The 22,837-nt window shown below is 46.7% G+C and overlaps 1 protein-coding gene across 2 annotated transcripts; it reads left to right on the top strand.

The window, feature by feature from the left end:
- Window positions 1–1,230: 1,230 nt before the first annotated feature.
- On the top strand, window positions 1,231–21,164 carry desi2 (desumoylating isopeptidase 2). 2 transcript variants are annotated; one of them, XM_023828200.2, is made up of 6 exons: window positions 1,231–1,524; window positions 1,716–1,890; window positions 15,251–15,323; window positions 16,156–16,249; window positions 17,812–17,953; window positions 20,202–21,164. In XM_023828200.2, exons 2-6 carry the CDS (start codon window positions 1,852–1,854, stop codon window positions 20,436–20,438), a joined length of 585 nt encoding a protein of 194 aa, XP_023683968.1. In that variant the 5' UTR covers window positions 1,231–1,524; window positions 1,716–1,851; the 3' UTR covers window positions 20,439–21,164. The 2 variants fall into 2 exon arrangements, with proteins under 2 accessions (XP_023683968.1, XP_023683969.1); XM_023828201.2 differs by having other exon boundaries at window positions 1,251–1,341.
- The last annotated feature ends 1,673 nt before the right edge of the window (window positions 21,165–22,837 follow it).

Below are 22,837 nucleotides of genomic sequence, written 5' to 3' on the forward strand. Positions count from 1 at the left end.
AGATAGATCTAACCAGCAGTGAGAAGTATATATATCGGAGCATTTTTTTGCAAAATTAAATGCAATGAAATCCATATACATCATTTTCAGCTGAATGGTCATGTTTAACTTTGAATCAATTTACTAGTTTTGATATTGGTTTTAAATATTTTTTTCAGTTACACAAGTAGTAGTGGATGGCTCAATCTGCTTGGATTTCTGTAACACAATCTCCCAGAGCTTTACTGTATCTGATTTCAGGGGTAGCCATTCTAAAATATGCATAATTTATTGGCCCCTGAGCAACCTAAGCTATTCTGATTTCAATACAAACACAAAACTAAAGGAGGATGTCGGGGGGGGGGGAATAAATGAATCAAACAAGCTTTAAGTCTGCGAACCCCAGGCGCTGTACATTATACCTCACATTTATATTATACCACTGCTGAAAAGAATGGAATGATGTCTAAATATTAAGTATTATTTTGGGAAGAAAATCTGCGAGGGTTATAAAAAAATATCGTCATGGTGGATAATTTTTATGATTACTAATCTTTTTCTGGGGGTTGATTTTTCCCTGTATTACATATTACTCTCTGCCAAAACCCAGCCATAAGAAATCTGTTGTATTATTACGTTTTTATGTATTCGTTTAAGTGTTATTAGTGCTGTTTTAGCTACCTTAAAGATAAGCAGAATGTTACAAATGACGCTTATCAGTTGTCTGCCTAAAGAAGTCGCGTAGTACGTGCTGCATTTTTAATTGTATAAGACATGGCTGTTTATATGACTGCAGTTTACGTTAGATAACTACGATGCAGAACATTTCTCAATGGCCCAGTATTACATGTTGAACTTGATTTTCAAGATTTAGGAAACATGCTTTTAAATCAGAATGCTGCATGTTGACACAATTTCCGATCAAAACAGGCCTACCTTTGCCAATTTAATATGAAATATGATTATTTTTACCGTAAGGGTTGTTATTTTATGGAGTATTCCAATTACACATTAAATAAATGATTTATATATTCGGAAGCTCGACAAGTTAATTTACTTTATGCTCCGCCAATGGCATATTCTTTTTAATATGATAGTCTTGAAAAATAATTAAGGTTGTTACTTGTAAGACTGAAAATAAAATATTAGGGAATGCCGTGGACGGTGGGTGTACCAGAATATCAGCTGGGCGTCATTTTTCCATTTCCGATTTTTCCAAAATGAAATATAAGCGGAACCGGAAACGCCGCATCCGAGTTAAAACAACTGGGGTTTGCTGTATCGCCAAGCGGGCTACGAGGTAGCCGGGCAGGCAGCCGCGCTGAGGCGGACTGAGCAGCGCAGAGCCGATACTCCGAGAGGGTGAATGTAACGCTCTCCCACCCTGTCGCGAAACCGGACACACCTCTGTTTTTATTTTTGTTTAATAAACTTGTGAGGGTGAAGTTTTGATGTACTGGGAGAGGCTGTGTCGCTTGTCGATAGCCGCCGTGCCTGGAGCGCCGTCCTCGCGGACACACGTTAGCCGGGAGGCTAGCTAGTCAGGTGGCTAATCCATGTCTTTGCGGGCTAATGCTAGCGAGTTGCTCCGCGAAACGCTGACCGCGCTCCGGGAGGTTTCTCCCGATCTGTGGCTCTCTCTTCTTTTTTAAAATTAAGAAAAAAAATTGGACGACACTCTTGCTTAACACGAGTCGGATGAAATTTGAATTTCGAGGACGTCTGTTTGGGTTTAGATGAAGGACGGAGGGACTAGAAGCTGAAGCCGACTGAAGTGCTGAGACGGAAAAGTGGGGGGGGGAGCTGGGCGTTTTTTTTCCTTTGGTCTTTTCCCTCCCCTGAAGACATCATCTGGAGACGGACAAATTCCCGATGGCAAACGAGCCGATCATACTGAACGTTTATGACATGGTAAGTGGGGGGCGACTGTTGGTGTCTTAAGACTACGGTAAGAAAGTTACCTGTGTTAGTGGGGATGCACGGCCAAGGGACGGCAGGTTTCATGTTGCTCTAATCAGATCGCTCTGGCATAAACCGCGACACATCTTCACGCTAGCATTAAGGTAATAAAAGATTAATACAGGCTTTGGAGTAATTGGACTACATTTGTACATCTGTGTTCTTGACTCACTAGTTTTGCTACATTCGATAGTAACTGTCACTTTTCAAGCTGCCCTTTCTAATGAAGCACCTTTAACGGAGATTAACACTGTTCGCTCTATTGAGAGATAAGTGGAGTTTGACACTGTGATGAATATTCACCCCCAGACCTTATCAGCCCTCTGCTGAGGTTTGTACTGTAGGCCAGGAGGGAAAGTACATGTCTGTAAATTTATCAAAATATAAAGGCACAGGTGGGCTTCCGTTCAAAAACGTCTGAAGTTTCATTCCAAGCAACAGATTGACATGTTTGAGACGGTACAAATGTGCTGAGGTATCACTTTGTTATGAAGTTGGAAAAATCATGTATCTGTTACCCATATTGTGGTTGTAACTGCTACTAAAAATAGCAATACTCAATAGTGGTAGTAAATCTTAAGATAAAGGGGATCCTTGTTAAGAGCTGAATGTAAGGCTTGTGTTATCTTTATTGCTGAAGTGGGTCAGCCTTGGAGAAGATGGTGAGAGATGATGGTGAGAGGTAGAGTTGTGTGAAAAGCCGTATATCCAGTGTGCGGATGTTCAGTCATCGATTGAAAAACCATCTTCTCCAGAAAAAGTGTTGCATCGTAACAGTAATTATGTTCCCTGAAATTTCAATTTAACCGTATTCTCATATGGTTCTAATCATACTGAACTTTTTTCCCAGTTCTTTAACATAAATTGGTAAATTCTTTATCATATTTTTTTCCTTTAGTGTTAATTCCATTGTTCTGACCTAATATTAATTTTAAGTTTACTTTGAGTAGCTGTGCTGAGCTGATGCAAAAGTTATTCCCATAATTTAAGGGGCATTTGTAGGTTTGTGTTTAAGATTTTATTTTTTCCCCCATACACAAGACCCATCTGAGTTTTCCTAAAATAATACAGCATTTGAAATGTGAATCGCAAGGTTGATTGAGCCTCCAAGGAACATAGAAACTACCTCTAATATTTTCCCGTATTTATTTCTTTCATCTCCACTCTGCACTTTCGTGTTGTGCTGGAGAGGATAGATTGAAGATTCAGTTCTTTGTAAGCCATAAAGGTGCTCTCTTGTGGATCCAGAGAATCTAAATGCTGTGTATTAATCCGCTTTGACAAAATGCTTCCTTGAAGTGTTTGAAGAATAATTGCTTTTTATTCCCTTCCTTTTATACACCTCTTCCAGACCTAAGGAGAGTGATGTGCTGTGTCATGCAAATACCTAATGTCATACTACACATGCTGTTATGACCTGCCATCCATAACGCAATGCATGAAAGATGAGTGGCTGACCAAAGGCAGAATTTCCTGACATGATTATATTTGATAGCACTTCTTCAAAGGATTTGCGTTGCTCTTCCTGTTTAACTTGAGTCCAGACAGTTACCCCTTTGCTGTCACAGGAAGTCTTGTTTTGTGCAAAGCGAACTGTGGCAGGAGTTGCGAGCAGCAAGAGAACACCAGATGGTGGGGTTTTGAGATGCTAATTACTGATTATTAGCACTATGTCCTAAGAAGCTTCTGCTCTACCGTCTGAGGTTATGAGCATTATGACTTTTTTTATTCCCCTCCTGTTTCAGCTTATTCAGAAGACCAACTTAAACAGAGCACATAATTTGCTCTGACCAGATCTTTTTTTTGTACTGAATTACTTTTAATATTTTAGTTTATTGCTCTCTTACCAGCTCATTTTAGTTACTCTAACAGAAAAGTTCCAAAGACATCTAGGTTGAATTGGAAATGATAGCTTAATTCTGTTAGCCGGATTTTTTTCCCCCCATGATTAGATTGATTCCAAGTGAAAGTGGCTCTATTTCTCCTGATGTGTTACTCGGATGTGTGTGTAGCAGTAGAAGGCGGACGGTGTGAAGCAGAAGCCGTGCTCGTTTCTCAAGGTCTCCCACTCGATGCTTTGGGTTTCGACTCTGTCATTCAGAACTGGAGTATTCTCAGACTGTGACGTCATTTTCACGTGCTTTGCTGTTGCTGGGGCTGGGAACGGGGGGCCCGGCTGCTGCTGGCCCTGTGCCCGGGGCATCCATCTGCGCAGGAGATTCTGCTGCTTCGCAATGGCATGAACGAAGTCCAGCTTTTGGTTTGGTTTGGTTTTGTATGGCGAATCATTCACAACACGTTTTGCTTGCGTCCGATCCTTTTGAAATAGCTTTCGTCGGTGGTGTTATAATCAATTAGTCCTTTTATACTGTAGCTCATGTACTGGGCATGTTGGTACCACTAAGCCATGAATATGGTCTTTGTGGATATTTTGGGGAGATTGTAAAACATGTGGTGCATGTGTGCATTGCGGGGCCTACTGACTGGAGCCTGACGGCAAAGTGGGCTAATCGATGAGCCCCCCCACATGTTGTCCTAGGGAGCGACTGCGTTCCTGTGTCTAGATATGTTATGTTTTTTTAGACTGATTGGCATGACTGTTTTATGACTGATGGGCATATTACTGAATTTTATACGAATTTCTGAAGATGAGCGTTGCTGAGTTGTGCGTGCGTGTGTGCGTGTGTGTGTGTGTGTGCATGCGTGCATCTAATGGGCTTCCTGCGGTAGAGTTTAAGATTTAAAGCTGAGTCCTGTCTGTGTTTTGTTTTGTTTTTTTTGTTATTTGATTTTTTTGGTTTTGCAAAGTTTTGCTTTTCACAATCTGCCCGTGTGCCAGCAACATTAGAGCCCCGCCTGCACAATTGATGCCTCCCTGAGAGGCGGCAGTTTTTGACGTGCTGTGTGCTCGAGCTGCATTCTCACCCAGTTGTCCCAGGTGGGGGCTTGTGCCTGGCTGTTTTCTCTCTCAGCCCTCATCGCCAGAGCCGGACTCCCCGTCAGCTCACTTGTTCGTCATACAGAACATCTTGAGGAGAGGCAGTGCAATCAATAAGCTATTTCACTGCACTTTGAGGAAGCATAGTCTCTTCTGGCTTCCACAATGCCTGCCCCTCCTCCTGTCTCTCTGCCATTGTGTGGCTGCCATACACAACTCATTTTTAAATAAAATTAGAACTCTTCTGTACTGGTTGTATACTTGCATGCATGCAGAGATTGACATAACTGGTGTGCAAGTACACATTCGCTATATGAAGCAATTTCCATTGTTATGACGATTTATTGTGGAAATTTCTTGTCATAACAGCAAAAATGCCCAAAAAATAAGTACACATTTGCGCTGTCACGACAAGCTGCGGCACATACTGCTTTATATGGCGAATGTATACCAGTTGCGTCGATCCATGCATATATGTATGGGGAAACCAGCCCTAGTGTTACTGAGAGGCCATCTCTGCCTCTTCTGTTACATGCTGAAATGCCACTGTAGAATGTCCCTAATTCAGCCATAAGTCCATCGTCCTGCTTAACCTCTGATTGACCTCTAGGAAGAACCTTAGCATCCTACCTTCTGTTAGTTTTGTGTAGGCGATGTCTTTATGGGGGGGTTGTTATGACTGTCGCCATAGCTTTGCATTTGCTTTTGGCTGTTCTCACCCTGCCCACCCTGGGCTGGTTTTTTTTTTTTTTTTTTTTTTTTTTTTTTTTTTTTTTTTTTGCAAACCTTGAAAGCCATTTGAAGGCAGGTCTAATGTATTATGGGAAAGCCTGTGCCTTGAGAGCCACTGTGGGTGGGATTGCTGTTCAGTCAAACCCTACCTGGCGTAAACTACTAGCAACCGTACTACAGTCACCAATGAGAAGTGGGTTATACCAATTTGAGGCTCCTGGGCAATGTTAATCAGCCCTGGTGTTGGTCTTGATGTGTCTTTGGTATTTGGAGGGGAGCGTAACCCATGTTTTCTTAAACTGACTACAGCCCTGTCCAACATTCATGCGGACCTGTGTGTATTTATATGGCAGGGATTTGCAGGATGCTCCACGCCACCCAGGATGCGCTACTGTAGGCTGGTATCCTGCACAGTCCATTTATTATTGATCTACTTTTTGGCTTTGATTACAGCTGACTTCAACAATGAGGTCTTATGCATTAACAATCAGTATTGTACAATGTGACTCAGGCTTCCAGAACTTTGTGTAAAAATGATTATTATTCACCCCCCCCCCCCCCCTCAGGATTTGCATAGCACGTTATGTGCTAATTTTAACATTTAGAACAACACATTACTCAGTGCTGTGTCCAGTCCCTCTTATTCTCCCTGTGCTTTCAGTGGCAAACGCTGAATGCGTCATGATTTCTCTGTTCCAGTTGGCTGGAGCAGATTTCATCACGTATCCACGCCTGTAGCCAGAAGCTGAGCTGCGTGTGTGTGTGTGTGTGTGTGTACGCACACCATGTTCTCAACACTGATTTCCAGAAGACCTTGGAAAGCAGGCAAACACATGACCTTAAAATCCCAAATTGCTTGAGAGACAAACAACAATAGTAACCTTTTAAGTGGCTTAATGTTTAAAATTGTTAAATATTTAAGCTGTATTCAAAGTCTCCTACTACTAAGTACTATTACTGTATTTTCATGCCGTAATCTTGCATTTACTCTGAAAACTGAACGCAGTCTGGTGTGCTAAGCTATGGGATGTATGATGATCTTTAGCACCTTTCATACATAAAATGCAGGTCAACGGGATTTACACTGCAAATAAAAATAACCATAAGATAATCTAAATTACAGTTTTATGCCAGAATTTATTGCTTTCATCCGTGCTTCAGGGTGTGTGTGTGGCTTTTAAGGGCTTCTGTAAATGGCATAAATTTCTCAGCCTCATTTAAGCAAGGCTCATGCTATCAGGTAAAGCATGATTTGCTCCTGTTACAGACAATGCCACCCTGTCTTTATAGATTCTGTTGAGTTTTTAGATGTTATTTTGTACTGTGCTTCACGAATCCTTGCAGTTTGATAACTGCTAGTCCACCTCAGAAAGTTGTAAACCCTTCCGGAGGCTCTGCTGATGAAACGCAGAGCATGTGGCTTGATGTCATGTTCACATTGAGGAAGTGGTAAGCTCACTGTCTCGTGAGGAGTCTGAAAACTCACCCCATGGTGTTTAATGAATGGAAACGGATGTTGAAATGAATTAGATCTTCTTCGATACAGATGGTTCCATGGTGTTGAAACATAAAGTAAAGGCTGAAGTGAGATTTAAAAAACATTCCATGGATCTTTCAATGCAAGCCCAGCATGCCTTGGGAGGCGAGGTCACTTTGCACAGTGTTGAAGCGGAAATTACCTCCAGTCAGGTTCTACACAGAGAATTGTATGAGTGCCCCCTAGACAGCTCTCGCCCAGATGAGCTCAAAATCAAATTATAGCAAGCAAAAGGGTCTGTTAAAGGCGGTGGCAGACTGTCCATCTCGCAGTTTCCGGAGCTTTCAGTCCATAGGAGCTAGATCAGACTGAAGGGGCTCTTGGATCAATGTGCTGATAAGACGTAAATGAGAAACTTCCCCCTTGTTTGCCTGGCCCTCTGAATGAAGACTGCAAGCAGGCATGATGTCTTAATCTGCTCCACACCCCCCACCTTTCTGGCTCGGGAGGGAGGCTCGCTGGCAGCCGGCTGATGGCCGCCGTTTGTGAAGTGGGCCTCCCTTTGAGCGCCAATCTTCAGTGTCTCCCTTCTCTTGTAGGGGAGTGGGGCTAGTTTCACACTGTCAGAAAAAGAGGAACGGATACCTATATTGGTCTCAGGAGGTGGGAGGAGTTAAAGATTCCTGCAACTTACTGAAATGCAGAATTACTTTTGCCTGTGGGTTTCAAACAAACTAGCCATAATAATCATATTATGTTATCATGTGAACTGTTTCTATTGTTATCCATACAGTGGCTGTTTTCTAAAGCCCCCCCCCCTGGATTCTAAAGTAGTGAAGTGAGCCAGGTTGTTGGTTACACCTCCCTCCAGTCTCTCTATTCCTCCTCATGGACTAGTGCATATTATTTGTCGGTTAATGATGGCCTTGTTAGTCTTGCTTTCATTGGCCGCCTTGTCTGTTTTGATTAAGTTCTCTTATTGTGGTGTTTTTCAGCTTTGAGCAAACATCCAGTGCGTTACAGCTTTGTCCCGTGTCCAGTCCAAATAAGCCATAAACTGCCTGCTAATGCCGTAATAAAATAAACAGCTCAAACTCCTTTGCTCCTCAGGGTTTGGTTTCTGTTCCGTTCCCGTAGGAGGCATGCTGAGAGTACCGGACATCTTTATTTACGAACCCTTGGCCAGAGCAAACGCACGGTCGCTAATGCACAGCTACTGCTCTGGTTCCATAAGCAGCTGAAGCATGCCGTGGAGCAGAAAGCCGACCAGGCCCCATTGGAATAAGGGGCAGGAAGCGCTCTCATGCCCTTTGGGGGGTAAAGGGGGCTTTGGGGCTTTGAAAGCAACCTGCAATCTTGTCGGTTTTTTGGCAAGTCGTTGTTCTTGTGGAATCTCTGCAAAGCCAGTCTCCAGTCCAAGGGCTTGGAACCGCTTTCCTAATGATGGACGTGCACTTGTGTCCTGGAGCTGTAGTGAGTGCTGCCTTTGTGATAAATAATATGGAACGTGTGAGCCAAAATGTCCACATGACTGGATGTTTGGACCGAGGCCACTCGCTCTCCTGGAGCTGTTTCAGGTGCGACTCCTTTTACTGTCATCATTTTTAAATAAAGAATATAAGGTCTTATGGTTACAGGCGCCTCAGCTGATTCTGCTCCATACCAGGTCTGCTTTGGGAAAATTGGCTTTAATGTGTAAAGAGGCTGGGATTCGCTCGCAGTTAAATATTGAAATGTCATTTTGGCTTTGAGCGATGCATATTTCCTTCATGTATAGTGGGTCCCCAACCCCCTGTCACTTCTGTGTGGCCAGCACAGTCAATCATGGGTTTAACGCATAGCACTGCCCACGACAACGCACAGACCAGCCAGCTTAGAACACCAGTTCATCCGACTATCAGCAGGACTCGAACCAACAACCATGAAAGTATCTCTGTTACATTTCTGTTTGCCATGATGAGGTTGAATATGTCTAGCTTGTGGAGGGAGCTGACAAGTGTGGTTATAGTCATTGTGATGTTTGTGAAATGGAGCGTTGCGTGTGGTTTAATGGTGAAAGGCCTTGTTTAAGAGGGAATGAGACTCGCCAAATGATCTTTGCTAAGGAATGTATTTGTAGTGTGCTTAGGTTTTGAAGAGTGTGACTAACTATACAGGAAGGCTTGTGAATCAGCTGTGTGACTTAGTGGTCAGAGAGCTGGCTGTGTGATGGGGATGGATATGGTTCAAATATCAGGGGTACCACGAATCTCAAGACTCACGGCTTGGATCTTATTGTGGTTTTCGACTCATGGATTGTATCATTTCGCTAATCAGATCAGCAAATCAAGGGGGACAGATATAACTTTGTCATTTATTACTTAAAGAACATTTAAAGCGTGGAACCTTAAACATGGCCCACTCGCATAAATACACAACTGCTTTGTCTGTATCTTTTCGCTGCTACTCAGTATCATATGGAAGTTCACAGAGAACGTTCACCTTTATCCTTTTCTGTCGTTGGCTAGACAGGTAGACGTGAGGTTTGATCCTGCAACCCACAACACACCAGCCCCTCTTCAGCAGAGGGCCACAGCATCCAGTGGCATTTGCCACCAAATTCACATATAATTTGGGAGTTGTATTATTCTGGGAAAAAAACCCACAATTGAACCAGAAACTCTACAGATAAGCAAGAACCTTATCCACAGGGCCAGGCAAGATAGGGGGTCACACGTTTTGTTACACTCATGGAAAGGTTCTTCAAAGAGAGTTTAGAACCCAGGTTTTGAACCTCATAATGCCAATGCCAGTTGACGATGCAACACAGCCACATCTCCCTTTGAGTGGTTTTCCTCATGTGATGTTCTCCCAATCATAGTTACTCAGTTTCTTCCCCATGGTGCCATACTTAGGCCCAAAGCCATGAAGTGTCTTTGTTACTTTATACCAGAAGAACACTTGCAATGTTGAACCAATAAGGTGTTCAGTAGGGGCCGATGATCATTGGTGCTTGAAGGCGTAGCAATGAGCTAAATGGCGAATAGCTGGAGCACTTTGGATAATTACATGTTTATTGATCCTGGGGGGGAAATTCATTAAGTCTCTGAGTACCTTTTACTCGGTTAGCTTTTTTTTTCCCCCCTGAAGTAGTTTCATTGCCCTCTCAGCTAACAACCTCTGTATGGAGGAAAGGGGAAAATAAGTTCATTGAGATGTTAGTGGATTTAAAGGCCTGAATATACTTCATTCTGCCAGCCAGCTATTGGAATAGCTTAGGTGGATAGGCCATTGGCTTTGTACTGATAGGATTCCAGGCTTGATGCTTCTTCCTACATGCACTTTAAGAATAAATGTAAGCAGCATTTTAACACCATTTATTAAAAAGGTTTGGTCATCTTCCGTAACATTACTGTCAACCTGTCCCAGGAAGCGCAGGGCGAGCATGCAGCCACCATGTTAGCACACTTCTCCTGAAACCCTCTGTAATAAGCGGAGCACTCAAAGATATTGGAGTATAATGACTATATTAAAAATAATTAGCAGGGTGTAGCAATGGAAGGTTTACCTGTTAAACTTGTGAGGATTCCCTGGGCTCCCTCTTAAGCTCCATTATTGCAGCCCCGGGTCTTCCCATAATCGCAGAGTTGGGTGCCAGATCCAGCCAATGTTTTCAGTGACCTTAATGCGATTGGAAGTAATTGAGGCCAACGATAAGAACTTTATCCCACACTATTGGTTGGGAGACACAGGGGCTGTGGCTTCAAATTTCTGTCCAATTGCAGCATGGCTCTCTGTTTGGGCCTGTTATATATCCCAGCCATAATGTAGGACAGTGTGGATTCAGTCACTTTTTCTGGTCCTTTACATCTTGTGTAAAGCCTTGGGGTTTGTTCTCAGAGTGATGATTTAAAAAATATTACTAATGCTGAATGCTAATCCCTGAGGGCAAATACATGTTAATGACCAGCATGTGTATAAGCAGGATTTTCCCTGAGATTGGGGAGCTTGAGATCTCCACCACTCTGCCAAGATTTTCAGCTAATGAGCAGCGTGGAGCTGTTAGCATTGAGGTAACGAGGGCCTGTCAGAGAGGCGCCTTCTACTGCTGGTACATAGTTTTAAATTTAGCTTCAGTGGCATTTGTTAGGATTAGGACTTGGGGGGGGGGGGGGGGAGTGGATAAGAGCATATTAATATGTTATGCTAACCATTCAATGGTTCTGTTGGCTGAGGAGGGATGCTATTCAGGCCTTTGAGACGTACTGTGTTCCATTTTGGGGTAGGGGAACTGGTCAGTAGGGTGGGAGTCTTTCATGAGAAGTGAGAATGGCAACTTCACTTGTTCAGTGGCTTGGTGACCTGATTAGGGTCCCGTGCTCTTCTGGGAAGTGAGTAAAGCAGCTCTCCCATCTACAGGCCTCTGCCGAGTCTTCCAGTATCGCGTGCCGTTGGACCTGCTCCCAAACCAGAACTCTCAACCATGTCATCTTTAATAGCCACTGTTAGACTTGGGCATCCCATCAGCTAATTGTAAAGTCACTTTGTATATAACCTTGTGTTTTTGTGCTCTGTTTCCTGGCTAAAGACCATTTTAAGTCAAGAACACATTGTGAATCATGGTGGCAGCAGTCATGGTTATACCATTGGAAAAGCTCACTATTGTACTGATTCCGGAGTTGTCGTACATGCTCACAAGCCCTGATGAAAGACACCACGATTAGCATCATCGCTGCTGGGGCTGGTCGGCCCTGTCCACATCCGTTTGACCGAACTGCATTTCCATGAGAAAAGCCCGTGTGGTCTTTGAGCTTTGCCACAATTGTAGTCCTTCTGCCTGCTTCTTAAGTGCTGACTGCCTACGTGATGCAAATATGCTCTCCTCTCTGCAAATCTGTGTTCTGCACATCTGTGGGACCGAGTTTGCCACATGTTGGCACGAGAGAGGTTTGTATGGTCTATAAGGGCTCGTGCTTGCATCTCTGACATGAAGAAACTGTCTGCATTTGAACGACACAATGGAAATGGTAGGATTTCACCTTTTCCCATGTTTCATTCTCTTCCTGAAAGCCAGTTGCGCTCTAAGCTCTGGCTTGCCAACATTGTGGAACTGAGGATGCAGGGATCCCATAGACTTAATCTGATCTTCGGCTGCCAGTACACTTTGGCTGGCCTGCTTCTGGATCCTGCTTCTCTTGAAGCCCTGGGTCCTCTTGAGGTTCCACGAGTAGCCCTTGGAAGGTGCTGCAGTGTAAGGTTACCATGACAGCCTGGTGACGGCTGTTTTTCCCCCTTTGTCGTGCGAATATGGATGTTTTGGAACCAAGTGCTTGATAAATTCCACTTCCTGAGCAGGCCCAGTAGTATTGCCTTGGTGGGGGGAGGGTGCTCAATGGCAAAAGCTGGCATTTCACATTAAGATGGCAGAAATGTAACCGTCTGATCAAGCCAAACAGCAGCTGTGTGTTGCTCTGGGGGAAGAAGGTGTAGAGCCACCTGCTGCCAGTGTTGTGCTCCCAGGGCACCTAGAACATACAGCAGCCGATGCATCCAGCCCCCATGAGAACTCTGCATTCGCCAGACCGCTCCCTCTTTTAGGTGCTCCCTCAAACTCCCTCCCCATTTTTCGGTCTGTGCAAGAAAGCAGCAGATTCTTAGGTATTTCAGGAGCAGTGTATCTGAATCTCCTGATCGAGGAGGGAAGGTTCCCCCTCACTGGCAGTGTAATGGCTCCACTCCCAGACAGCTGCATATTTTCCTTAAACAAGAAAATACTCATTAATGGCATGACGCTGCAGCAGCTTTAGAAGCTCACTGTGGAGTTCTGGGGAGTCCCCTCCGTCCGGAGTTCTGGGGAGTCCCCTCCGTCCGGCCGAGCGGTGGTTGGGCTCTCTAGAGGCTTTGACGTCCCTTTGATCCCAACGCCCCCTGAATTGGGTCGGGGAGGCCGCTAATTGCACCCTCACAATCACTGCCCCGCTCACAGTACCCCAATAGCTTTTATGTGGCTGGTGATGTGCTACGTAGCTTGTGGACTACGTGTGATTGCGGCGTATGGTATTTCCACTTAATGCTGCCAGTCGAGGGCATGAATCTGCACGTGGCTCTAATGTGAAGGTCGTCAGAGGCTTTCCTGGCTGACGATGGATGATGACGATGACACAAACACGGTATCCCGAATCCCTCACCCGCCTTACGAGCCCCAGGCAGCCTCGCATTCCGTACGGACATGCCAAACGCTCCACAGGATCTGGGAAAGGCGCCTGCTGACATCGGCACACTTCATTTATCACATGCACATTACTAATGCTCCTTAGCGACATCTTAGGTACCTCATCTGAGATGACGGCGTGATCAGTGACCCGCGATTCACCATCTACGAGCCCAAGTGACAGTGATGGATGGGGTGGGGGTGGTGGGGGGGGGGTTCTCAGGCAAGGCTAAACCTCAGATGCACAACATGGACCTTTACAGGCCCCCCTCCCATGGACCTCTATGTCGGGACCTCCTTTACCGTCATGCATTAATATCTCCCCCCACGCATTAATGTCAGTCTGCATGAGAGCTGCCAGATCAAAGTGACGGTCATTTGTCAGGACCGTGGCTGGAAATGGTTGCCGATCGCCACAGCTCTCTGGCCAGCACCTTTTAACGTAGTCCGCTAGTCGCATGATGTGGGGGTTGGCTCATGTTTACTTGTCTCACGAGCGGCGTTCATCCCGTTCTGCGGGGGAATCCTTTGGTTCCCATGGCTACCAGAGGGTACAAGGCTGCTCTCCCTTCATTGGCTGGGAGGCAGCTGCCTGCAAAGTACTTCTCCTAGCTCCACCCCCAAGGCCACCCTCCCCCCGAAACCACATCACCATTTGGCTGAGCTCTAGGGAGACACTGGTCACACAGCCCTAGTGTTCTAGGTACCCTCCATTGCTAAGGGAAAGGGGGTCGATATTGTTCTATTCCTAGTTAAACTTCCATTCCTCTGGGCCCTGGGGAAGGATGTTACTATTGAGCAGCTGTGAAAGGACTCTCGGTAAAAAAATGCCTAGTCTGAATGAAACAAGGCGGGTACACTCTCGTGTGGCTCCCCAGAATTTACGACACTCCACTGGCATGCAAAACACTTTCATGACAGCTGTTTGCATTTCCGAGCAGACCCACATCCTTCATGTTGACGGGCTGTGCCGTCATGCCGGCAGTCACATGACCCCATCATCTGCCCACTCTGAACAGCTGCGCTTTGATCTTTCACTCTTTTTCTTTTTTTTTCCCCTCACTGTGGATGTCGAGAGGCCTGCTCGCCCAGCTGCATGCTGTCAGCACAAGGGGGCCGTGTTCACGGCTGCTGATTGAAACACGCGGCCTTGGCCCTAATCTGCAGGCGCCAATAACGAGCTGAGAGCGGCACCGTTTTACGGGCTTAACAAATCTGTGTCCCCCGAGGCCCATAGCCGTAACGGCTTGCGTAACGTTAAGCCCTGTTTTGCTAACGACCTTGTGCGGTGTTAGATCAGATTAGCTCCCGCAGGGAGTAATAGAGCAGCCCCCTCTGCCTCAGATGTCCATCCGTTTAAAACAAGCTACGTTCAGCCTCATACAGGCCAGCGCACCCCTCACCTGTTACTCTGATGCACTCAAACCAGACCAGGTGCTGAGTGGGCTGGTGTGGCTCGGGGCCGTTTTCGCACGGCATCGTTTAGGGAGCCACCAGAGGAGACTCAGCGGTCCAGAAGCTTACCAGAGATGGTAAATCAGGATGCCGCTTGGGTGTGACTCTCTTCTGTAAACGGGCCGAAGGACGAAACCGAAGGGGATCCTGTTGGTTTGAATTGCCTTTCCTTAGAGGCTGCTTAACACGTTTTTGCTGGGTCTTTGTTTACTGGCTTCCATGAACAGTGGGCGAGCAGCCGTAGGCCGCTTCCCATCTCCGGTTGGAATGACAGATGGGCGTGGCCAAAGCTAGCCCAGTCTCCCATTGGCAAACTCTGATTTACACTCTATTCTCTTACATCGTGAAATTTCTCTGCATTTGACAGGGATGGAGGGTAATGCTTTGGCTCCCATCAACTGAGCATCTCAAGCCATATATGATTTGATCAGATGGCTTGGGCTTGAAACCTTTTTCAGTACCTCAATAATGAATATAAATCAAAGGCTTAACTTGGTGTGTTTTTTTTTTTCTCTTTCAGTACTGGATCAACGAGTTCACCTCCTCTCTGGGAATTGGGGTCTTTCACTCAGGGATAGAGATCTACGGGAGAGGTAGGATCGCCCACGTCCGCTGCCACCTTTCCCAGCAGCTCCATTAGACAGTCATTACTCTGCATTAGCAGGGCAGAAGGCCTGCTCTCCGCCGCCAGAGCAAGCTTGGAATGCGGGAGGACTTTAGCTGAGATGGAGATGAACCTCCACCCAGTTAAACGCTTAATGGTCAGCCCCTGAGGCACAGCCTCCATACGCCTCTCCTGAATTACACGTTCTGGTAGATGTAGGGAGCTGTGCATTAATGTCTGTCTTGTGGGTTTGAGGGCACCTCCATGCGTCTGTCCCTCAGCCCAAGATGGAGTTTAGCACTTTCCCACGAAACCCTGAGCTCTCCTGACTGGGGACCCACAGTCCCAGGAACAGATGGAATGATTAAGGCAGATCATTGTTAAGCTTCGGTGTGTGTGTGTGTGTGTGTGTGTGTGTGTGTGTGTGTCTGTGTGTGTCTGTGTGTGTCTGTGTGTGTCTGTGTGTGTCTGTGTGTGTTACTGCATTGTGGAGACCACCTTTTCACTCCCCTCAAGGGGAAATTCAGTTTTGTTATGGTTTTGTTTGGTTACTCAAGGTTATGGTTAGGGCTGGATAGAGGTTACGTTATGTGCTTCTGGAGGTCCGCTGCCATTTGCCCTCGCTTTCACCCAGGGAAGCCCTGGAAGAAGCTTTTGGGTTGCCGGCCCCTGACCTGGCGATGTGTAGGTTTGGCCGCACACAGCTGCATGACTGGTTCCTCCCCAGTACCGGTTGGGCACCAGCACCCAGCGCCTGGGCCCCCTGCTACGGAATGTGGGACGTCATCGGTCCAGGTCACCGCTGTCGCTTGTCCTTGCAGAGTTCGCCTATGGAGGACACCCCTACCCCTTCTCAGGGATATTTGAGATCACGCCTGGAGATGCCACCGAACTGGGGGAGACCTTCAAATTCAAGTGAGTGTCGCAGGGTGTGCAGTGAAGTTTGCAGAACCTAGAATGGCCTGTTTTTGTAACAGACAAACACTAGCTCGCACCTACGCCAGCCCCTGTACACACCTCCATAGTGCGGTCAGCTCAGCTCTCATTGACCGAGCACTGAAACCCTTAAAGTAGTGCTTTATTAGCTTTAACACCATCTCAGACATGCTTATTGATTCTTCTGTGACCTTTTGGACTTCGGAGAACATTAATAGCACTGAAATGGCGACTGAAATGACCTGCACATTTCCTGTGTGTAGGAGTGTTGTAACTCCATCCTGGATACTGCGATATACTACTGAACATTTCTTATGTTTTGTTCACCCTGAGCCAGTGTGCCGCGTGGCCCCTTTCGGCCAGTCCCTCAGCTTTGTGGCCCTGCCACTACCCACTTAACCGCTCGTCTTAGTGTTAAGGGTGGGGTGAGCATGACGGCCTCCATCTGAGTATCTGGGGATCAAGCAGCAGGGTTCAGCCACCACCGGCTTCTCCACCTCTGCCGTTAAACTGCTGCCTTATCTGGGTTTTCCTCTCCCTCCTTTTCTGGATGGAGGTTAACCACATGCTGCAGGTGTACGACCCTCACTTACACTGCCTCTAACACTGCCCCCCATTCTCCACGGCGCTCCCCGTCAGTAAAATAAACAGCCGCATGAGACGTAGGAGCCAGGGAGAATATGAGCCTCATGGTAGCATAGCTGGTTGAATGGACTCCGCTCATTCACCTCAGGCTGCTTTGTGTCTCTGAGCTGCTAATTTAGGAAACGCCTCATTTCTTTTAAAAATGCACCCATAGCAACAGTTGTTGGTCTGAGCCAGTAAGAGTGCCTATTAATTCTGGGGCCTTCTCTCATACCGGAAGCATCTCACCAAAGCCATGGCGGCGAGGCTTCAGAGGCAGAAACACCCAAGACAGCCCTTCTGGCTCGGCCTGGAAGGTGTAGCTCGTTTGTTTGTCATGCTACTAAATGCAAGTGAAAAATAGATGGGTTTTAATAGGCTGAAGCATTCCTAATTTAGAGAGAGTAATTGAATCGCTGAATAAATTATCACCCGCAGCTCACGGATGATTAACGCGCAGCGTCCTTCCAGGAAGAACGTAACTAAGCGCGGGATCTCCATTTAGGCGACGGACAAGGCTGAGATGGATTAAAGAGCAGGGTCTCGCGGAAAGCGCCGTCAGACGCCTCGCCGTCTCCATAGCGCCGCGTGCCGAGCACAGCCCCACCCAATCGAGCGGGCTCTCTCACCTCTGTGGTTCACAAGGACCGCAGACATGAGGGAGAGTGATTCAGTGCTCGCATGGGTGACTGGCGTCCAGGATTCGTCTGGCTCACGGAAGTCACGTGTTAAATTTCCATGCATAAGGTGCCGTTGTGGGTGGTTTAGTAAATAGCTAAATCATTCCATAAATAAAATGTATTGTCTAAGAACAGATGAACAAACGTGGCTTGGTGCATTATGGGAAACGAGTAAACATTGCCATGGGATTCTAACTAAAGGTATGTCTGTTTTGTGGTGACCCGGTCGGCCTGCAGGGAGGCCATTGTCCTGGGCAGCACGGACTTCACGGAGGAGGACGTAGAGCGCATCGTGGAGGAGCTGGGCAAGGAGTACAAGGGAAATGCCTACCACCTCATGCACAAGAACTGCAACCACTTTTCCTCGGCCCTGTCAGAGGTAAGGCTGTCCTCTTTGGGGGGGCCGCCCACTTTGTGATGGACGAGGTGACATTCCAGTGGCTGCTCCGAAGCCTTTAGCCACTGATCTCCTCACATTATCTGTACCGAGAGGACTTGGCTTCATATTCATGGGTGGAGCTGTGAAGCATGGGGTGAGGTTGGGGGGGCATGAATCATAAAAACAGCTGAAGGTTATGGTTTTGCTTCCAAAAATATGCGAAGAGCAGGTCTGAGATCAGGCACTCTTATTCACAAATGACCAGAGGGTGGAGGTTAAATTCGACTGAGACCCCGTGCGTTTTGAGAGGATGCCAAGCCCCCCCATTGCTGGTCGGCACATGCTGTTGCCCATCGTCACTGAGGCCATTGTGCTTCCCACGGTGTCCTTAATGCCTTCTCTATCCTCCATGCTTCACTATCCATTCTCCCTTTGTTCTCTGCTGCCATTCTCTATTCCGGTTTGCTTTTCACGAGGTGCACAGCTGACCAGTTCACAGCTATGGGCGGTGTCTTCTCAGACCAAGTACATGCCATCAAAGCCGCACTTTCTATCCCCAGTCAAGCTTCTGGTTTTCCACTAACACAAAAATCTCACACCCTGCTTTAGGGACTTTCTAATTGAGGTTGAATACTGGAATGTAGACTAAAGCCTGCAACCTCCTGGTCCGGTTACTTAACTATGCAACTTTTATGTAGTGTGACGCCTAATAGGTTTGCCTTTCAGTGATGTTCTAAGGTTTTATGTAGCTTTGAGCTTTGGCATTCGTCTTTCCAGGGCTCCAGTAAAACTTAACCTTGTGACTCACGGGAGAATACCAGACAAATGACTTGAGAAGTGGTCAGAGCAGAGCGTGCTCGGGCACCACAGGGCTTCTGGGTGGGGTGGGACTCAGTCTGGTGCATTGTCGGGAGGTTAATATTTGCCACAGAATGGTTCACCTTGGGTATGGCAGACGTGTAATTATGGTGCGATCAGTGGAGGTATGCCTTCAGCCCGCCGGCCTCTGTGCTCCTCTCACTGAGAAAGCGAAGTCCCTTTGGGCTGCATTGATTTCAGGAGAACACACTCGCGGCCGTCCTTCCAGTGGTTTATCAGAAGGAGCTTCAGGGACGGACTGCATTTCAGATTTCATGCTGCCCATGGATGAGAAACAGGCTGTAACCCTCATTAGTGGCTCACCTCCTCCCTGTGCATCTCTGAGGGTGGACTTGGAAGAGATTAACCCAGGAAGTTTAACATTTGAGAGAGCCTTGTGTTGGCTGGCTCCTTCTCCATGGGCGGAAATCCTACCACCCACAGGTCTCCGTCTGTAGCTGGATCCGAAGCCCTTTTAGACGAGGGAAATCAGATCAGATTAAACTGCAGCTGACCCAAACAGCGTGACTGGCTGACATCGGCCGGACTTACTGAAGGCAGAGATGCATCGTATTCCTGTGTGATGGGGAAGATGTGTAATCAGGGTGTGCATTAAACCCAGGGGGGCTGGGTTGCGTTTCAGTTGAAACCCAGCATCCAAGTTGCTTCAAGGATAAAACAGTCAAGGGTTATACCCAGCAGAAATGCCAGGTCTCCATCGCTGAATTATAAGCACCAAGTTTAGTTTAATCTGTTTAAAGCAATTGGTTGTACAGTATTTTACTGGGCAAGTTCAGGTCAAGCATCTCCCTCAAGGACTCAACAACTGGTCCATGAACCAGCAGCTTCCTGTTACACGCCCATGGTCCCTGGCACCCCTAGCTAGCTGGAATCCATTCAGTGTTTTTATTCCACGTCTGTCTGCCTCTCCTGGGATAGAGAAATACTACATTCATATTTGGGCGGCACAGGCTCCACTTAACCTGGGTTAATCCCATTCAGAGTTAGAGAATCCACACAAAACTTCCACCCTGCAGAATACTGTTATGATGACCGCTAAGTTGATGGAGTTGGGGGGGGTGGGCAGCCAGCTGGCGGAGGTTTCTGTGTCATGTGACCTCGAGCTGTCAGGGAGCAGTGTGTTCTATCCAGGTTCCTAAAAATGATATGAAATCAATGCACACAAAAAGCTCATCTAGCAGTTCATCAGCTGAATTTCAAGAACTGATTGCTGGACAGTTCCAGAAAGTCTGAGCATGTCTGTGCGATCCATCAGGGCCTGGCATACAGGAGAAGTAAACACTGCACTACAGTGTGGTGAGGATCTTCGTGACAGGATCATGTGACCCACGGTGCCCCACTGACCGGCCTGCCTTCCCTCTGCCTGTAGATCCTGTGTGGCCGGGAGATCCCACGCTGGGTGAATCGACTGGCCTACTTCAGCTCATGCGTGCCCTTCCTACAGAGCTGCCTGCCCAAGGAGTGGCTCACGCCCGCCGCCTTGCAGTCCAGCGTCAGCCAGGAGCTCCAGGGCGAGCTGGAGGAGGCAGAAGATGCCACGGCGGCCCTGCCTTCCTGCTCTGCCTCCCCACTGCCCAGGCCTAGTCGGCAGCAGCCCCGTCGATAGGTCCCGCCCCTGCACAGCGACTGGTCTGCCTCGCCTGCCAATTAACCCGGCCCCGGACTGCTGACTGGCCCAGCGTCGGCTGCATTGACGAGCCCTGCCCTCTGTTGCAGCTGAACGTACAGTCAGCTCAGAGACCCAGGCCTCAAGGTTGCGGGCTCAGGGAAACTGTTACTTTTATGTTACTTTTTAGCACTGTAAGCTGGAGCCGATGTTTTTTTTTTCTTTCTTTTTTTTAATTTAAATTAATGTCCATTTGTTGTTTTTATTGTTCTCTGGCCTTTTCGTTTATATACTCAGGATTCTGAAAAGTCTTTTACAATGTTTTGTTTTCTTACTATTTCATTCTGTTTTTATGCTTTCGTTTTGTTTTTCTAACGCAGCAGTAGTCACTCTAGCTTTTTCAGAATGCGCGTGGTGCATTTTAAACTTTTTAAACGAAACAAGTGTGTTTGCGCAAAAACAAGACAGCCAGGGCCAAACACTACCTGGAGTGTTCGTGTGACACACTGCTGACATCCCCACTTTGGTGGCTGTGCCTGAAGATCCGTACTGCTGTCCCCCCTCCCCTCCTCCCCAAAGCTGCAGCACCACCCCCCCTCGCCTGCTTCCAACAGCAGGCTCCAGGTGTTGGGCACGTTTAGGGTTTTAGTCTTCTGTGTAGCAGAAACCTTTGTATCCGGTCTTGAACTGATTAAACAGAACTCTACACCGTGTGGTGGCATTGCAGATTGGTGTGATCCGTGCCCGTCCTCTGCTGTCGTTTTTAACAATTCTAGTGTTTAAGGAGCCAGAATCCCTGTGTGACTGATTTGACACACCATTCGGCTAAAGTAGGTGAAGATGGACCCAGGGGAAAAGGTTTCACACGGACTGATGCTTTGCATGCAGCTGATTGCTGTTAAAGGATATGAAGTAATCTGGCCTTCAAAACAAGGCTATGCAGCTGATTGATCTGATGCAGTGTGCACCGATCAGATCACTTGACAGATGTCTCCTCTGCAGATAATATATTCATACTCCGTTCATATAGGTTATATGCTGTAGAGCCAGGATGTTAAATTCAGTAGCGGAGTTCCTTAGAGATGAGGGTAGTTTCTCTTCTCCAGCAGGGAAATGTGGAGTTCCCCAGTGAAAGTTCTGATCTACACCATGGGTAAGCAGACATGAGGTTTTAGCCAACCAGCACTGGCCGCTCGTGGCACGCGGTCACTTAGCTGTAATCTCATCACCAGAAGATGAAGATCTGTTCATAAAGATGGCAGTGTTACACGCTACACGACTGGTGCTGGAAACACATCATCAGACTAGTAGAAGTTACATAAAAAGGGAGCTTCTTGGGGGATGAAACTTTCTGACGTACTTTTTATCCTTTGTTCCATTACCCCATGTTCCACAACATGGTACGGCCCAGCTGTTTTTAGGGTGTTTGAAACCGTTCTGCCGGAGCTGCTCACGTACCTTGACGGGGTATTGAATTGTTTGGTTGGACAGGCACAGAATGGGTTCTGAGAGGCTTTCTGTGAAAGTGTGCCATCTTGTGGTGGAGGCCTTCTCCTGCAGCTGCTGATTTCTCTGATCCAGGTATGTGGGACAGGGGTCAGGCTTGCTCATTTACAGTGTGAAACCTGTTGCATAGTTCAGACAGCCAACAATCTCATTTTTACTGCTGTAGCAGCAGCTGAGTTGTTGCACTTTGAGTTAGAAAGGTGCTGACATTCCACTTTGGGCTCTGAATCATTAACCGCTTATTTATCCTGTTTAAACCAGTGGCGTTACCTGCAAATATTGCACTGAAATATCTCTATAATCATATAGTAGCACAAGTGATCTATAATCAAACAGCAGTGAGCATTTACCCTAAAATGAACTTATAGAATTCTGCTCATACTATAAAAATGAGTTCATTTATGAATAAATGTTGCATTTATATAGTGCTTTATAGAACCAATGAAGAACCCATTCAACCACCACTGTGTAGCACTCATTTGGATGCTGTGATAGCATTTCATCATCGGCAGCCATAGCACCTGCAGTTCAGACTGGGAGTGGATTCCCACGGTATCCTGCAGTCACTGTGGCTGATTCCTACTCTGGATCCTAGGGCAATTTCCAACGGAACAACTTTTTGCTTTTTCTGTCCATCCATAATGGCTATGGCAGCATTGGAATTACTTACACAAAAATGTTCTGAGGACAGAAGAAAAAAATGATTGGTTCAGAGAGATAACCAATAAGATTGTAGAGGAGGTGGACCCAAGCAACTAGAGGAGTCAGGAGCAACCAATCAGGTGTCATAGTCCTGCATTCCCTAGTTGCTTTGACCCACCTCCTCTACAATCAGGTTGTAATCTTCCTGAATCATTTTTTCTTCTGCCCTCAGAAAAATTTTGTGTAGATGA

This window comes from Paramormyrops kingsleyae, chromosome 3, assembly GCF_048594095.1.
Source record: "Paramormyrops kingsleyae isolate MSU_618 chromosome 3, PKINGS_0.4, whole genome shotgun sequence".
NCBI lineage: Eukaryota > Metazoa > Chordata > Actinopteri > Osteoglossiformes > Mormyridae > Paramormyrops > Paramormyrops kingsleyae.